The following is a 3,749-nucleotide window of genomic DNA, read 5'->3' as shown; positions in this document are numbered from 1 at the left end:
TTACTGAGGAGATGAGAATCTGCCAAAGAACAGCATGGACTTGGTCTCATTGTGTCTGATGAAGAAGAGGAAGGGGTGATCTGCTGTGAAGTGCGTGTCTGCTATAAAACTTTCCAGCTTGATCACAGCACCTGTGGCTGCAGCGGCCTCCGTGCCCTCCTCGTTCACCTCCGCGAAGGCCTTGTGGGCCACCGTAGAAAGGAAGAGCCCAGCTTCACCGTTCATGCCAGACAGGTCAGCTTTTCCTGCACAGAACACGTCCTTCATACCCAGTTTAGCCAGAGGTTCATTCAGCTCGTAGTCTTCCTCCAGCTTGAACTTTGGCAGGTGAAGGACAACTTCTGAATCAACTTCCATGTTTTTCCTGTCGGTCCATTCATTCAGCCTCTCCTGTGTTAGCTCCTTCTCCAGCTGGAACACAGTTAATACATTTTGTCATATTTCTTTTGCTCCTGTTTAAATTCATTTTATACATGAAATCAGGAGCTGTCTGTTAAATTCTTAAATGGTCAAATTTAAGTAAACTGAAGTGAAGCATTTGTGTAAATGACCTTTGAATGGTCAGACAATTTGGTAATATTGACACGTTAATTTGTTTTGGAACTACTTGTGTTTTATTTTGAAGTCCATGCTTTTATTTTGAAACAGGAAACTAGCGCAAAACACAAGATGAAGGTTTGTTAATAACGTGGGTTTTACAATGTGGCCTCAAGACGATAGATCATGCATTTTGTGTGTATTAATTAATACCCGGCTGACAGTGGCACGAGTTTTGTTAATGTTACCTTTAATGTAATAAGTTATGTGCAATCAAAATGTTGTTTAGAGTTTTTGTAGTTGTAAGCTAGTAAAGTAAGAACAAATCGGGTGAACTGAAGCAATGTCAAAAGAGAATTTTAGTTTCCAGTGAAAGGACTTACCACCTTTTGATTATGTAGGATTGAGAGGTGAAAAATACGCATAAGATTGATATAAAGTGAAAATTTGATGTTCATGTTATAGTTAGTGTGCAGGAGAAATGAGTGTTCCCTTAATATTTTGATTTTATGGTATTAATATTTTGGGTTTTCACCAAATGTTTCAGTGAACCACACCTCCAATAAAAATTCTGTGAAGCATCAGTATAAGAGACCATCATTCAATCAGGGAAGCTACAAGAAGAGGTTTTCATGGCTTTTCCTTACAGGAACTTGTTTCTAGGCTATGTACCTTCAGCAGAGAGTCTGAGGACTCCTTAGGCAGCAGAATGAACATGCTGAGCTCCTCACCCACATAGGGCAGCTCCAGGATCTGCAAATCATGGTCAGCAATGTAGTTGTAGGGAAGCTTCTTCTTCTGGTACATCATCTGGACTGGTACGGTCTCATTCTGACAAACAGGAAATGCAGGCGACCAGATCATGTTACTATAAAGCTTCTGATGGTGCTTACCTTAAACATTTTAAACTGTTTCCTGTATTCAGACTTTTGATTCAGGTTTTGTAACCTTCAGTTAAATTTCTACCTGTCTGATTTTAAAGGGCATCTCTTTGGTGTTTGCCTCCTCAAATCTGTTCATCCAGTTGCCCTTGAAGTAGACAGCATTGACCAGAACTAGTCTGGTATCTTTGTTGACTGTTCCTGGCTTCAGAAGGTCTTTTATCTTATCTGACAGGAAATACAGAAACAACAATATTTCATTATAATCCACAGAGGATGCTAAAATGATTCCCTGCTGTTCAGGCTGTGGAAGATGCACACTCTCACTTTCTGTCTGCTGCTCGACCCAGCTGTTGATCTCTGCTCTGCACGCCTCTGGAGCTCCGATGAAGTCCACAGCCTTTAGGTCTGCCAGGTAGTACTTATGTGTGGCTTCAAGGAAGTCCTGCAGAGAGCAGACATCTGTTTATTAATCCAGTCTTTGTAATGAAGAACAATTGATGTGGACACTCACTGGGAGGAAGTGGGCAGTGTTTTCTCCATAAAGACGGTTGGCTAGTTTCAGGATGTAGGATGCAGATGGTGAGTTGTCAGCGTTCAGTTTCTGGAAGTCTGCATGGACGCCTTCACCTGAGCTGAATGAGAGGGCCTGTGTGGCATTGAAGACAAAGACTGAACGGATGTGACACTGAGCCTGAGCGACCCTAATGTAACAATTTATGGTCCAAAAGCAGAAACTGGACAACTATTCTTTCAGCATCAGGTTTAATAATAACATTTAACATACTGTCAGTGTCACTGAGCGTCATGCTCTCAGTAACTATACTGTTTGTATGTTTTATGGACTTTGATGCCATTTATAAACACAAATTGCTGATGTCAGACTGGGAACATATTGGGATTCAGCGTTTTGGCCACATAAACAAAGCTTTTCAAACACGTTTAACGAAACCCCAAAACTTGAATTCTGTTCATTCATAAAACTACTGAAAAGAAAAGAAAGTTTATAAGACAGCACTGGTCTCACAAGAAGATGAAATTTTTCCAAAGATATAAACGTGTGTGTGTGTGTGTGTGTGTGTGTGTAATAAAAAAAACAAAAAACAAAAGAACAGACAGCCACGTCTGACAAGACATTTTGTGGAAACAGGTCAAACTGACTGCTTTTAAAATGCAATGAGGGCTTTAAGTTGCACAGGCATGCTAGCTGATCAACTGATGGCGTGATGCAGGTAACAAGTGACAGTGAGTTGACCTGAGCCATCTGAGCTGCAGTGTTTCCTTTAGCTCCCAGGTAGACCATGGCCAGGGCTGAGCTGATGCTCAGAGGAGAGACAAAGATGTTCCCGGCAGAGTTTGCCTGGCTCAGAGTGCGGAACAGCTCCAAGGCAAAGGCTGTGTTTGAGCTGCCAACGGCGGACATGGCTGATGGTGTTTTCCTGTAACATGCAAACAACAGTTTAAACTGCTACAGCATTACATACCGGAAACACAACAAGAGACTTTATATTTAAGCAATGAGGCAAAAACAACAACAACAAAAAAAACAAAAACAAAACCCCACCACCCTTCAGGAAGTAACATCAGCACTGCTGGAAGAATATAGAAAATCACCCCAATCATCTGCCAACTGTGCGTTTATTTTAACAACCTGAGCCGTTTTCACATAGCTGGTTTCTGTGACTTAAGCACGCTTTACTCACTGAGTGCGAGAAATTCAAAGCAAGATGAGAAGAGTGGAATCCTCTTCTGGTGATGGCTTGTTTTACAGAGAACAGCATGACTAGATCTCGTGTATAAACCTGAACTCAGATCGATCGACTCTGACGGGAACGGTTGATGGGAATGTTTCAGAGAATGAAGTTCGTCTAGTGCAGTTCATTGTTAATTCATTTAGTTCCCACGAAACATGGAGCCTGTTCTAAAAAGCACATTTTACAGTCTGACTCTAATCTCGGACTGTAAGTTGATGAACTCACAGAACACAGTGCCTCCTCTCGGATCTGATTATTAACCACACATATTACGGCTCCTCCAAACCAGCGGCCGCGGCAGGCTAAACATGGGGATACTGACGACACGCAACAATAACGCAGGAAATGCACTTCTGAGCTATTGTTCTCTTTATTCAACCATTATACTATTCAAACCACACATCAGTACATGGGATCCAATATAAAACAAGTGTACAGACTGCACAAAGAAAGATGACTGCCACTCTTAAAGTTTTACACCAATTATTATGCCAAATTGCGATATCCACCCGCAGAATCAAACAAACTGCGCATTCAGTTGCGGTCAACAGAAAGTTTTACCCCATGCTCACCTTAC

The 3,749-nt window shown here is 41.7% G+C and overlaps 1 protein-coding gene across 1 annotated transcript; it reads right to left on the bottom strand.

Annotated features, from left to right (window-relative positions):
* On the bottom strand, positions 1–2,841 carry LOC134647075 (leukocyte elastase inhibitor-like). Its single transcript, XM_063501225.1, has 6 exons — positions 2,674–2,841; positions 1,933–2,067; positions 1,746–1,863; positions 1,504–1,646; positions 1,210–1,368; positions 1–411 (listed from the first exon to the last, which is right to left on the bottom strand). Exons 1-6 carry the CDS (start codon positions 2,839–2,841, stop codon positions 1–3), a joined length of 1,134 nt encoding a protein of 377 aa, XP_063357295.1.
* Between the last annotated feature and the right edge of the window lie 908 nt (positions 2,842–3,749).

This window comes from Pelmatolapia mariae, linkage group LG17 (assembly GCF_036321145.2).
Source record: "Pelmatolapia mariae isolate MD_Pm_ZW linkage group LG17, Pm_UMD_F_2, whole genome shotgun sequence".
Lineage (NCBI taxonomy): Eukaryota > Metazoa > Chordata > Actinopteri > Cichliformes > Cichlidae > Pelmatolapia > Pelmatolapia mariae.
The sequence above is the reverse complement of the archived record's forward strand: the minus strand, read 5'-3'. Positions and strand labels throughout refer to the sequence as shown.

Excerpts from the sequence above, each read along its gene's own strand:
- LOC134647075 (XM_063501225.1), bottom strand. The coding sequence starts at position 2,841 with ATGTCCGCCGTTGGCAGCTCAAACACAGCCTTTGCCTTGGAGCTGTTC. Across the intron at positions 1,647-1,745 it reads GGTCGAGCAGCAGACAGAAA|ATAAGATAAAAGACCTTCTG; the intron begins GTGAGAGTGTGC and ends ATTTCCTGTCAG. Across the intron at positions 412-1,209 it reads CCTCAGACTCTCTGCTGAAG|CTGGAGAAGGAGCTAACACA; the intron begins GTACATAGCCTA and ends ACTGTGTTCCAG.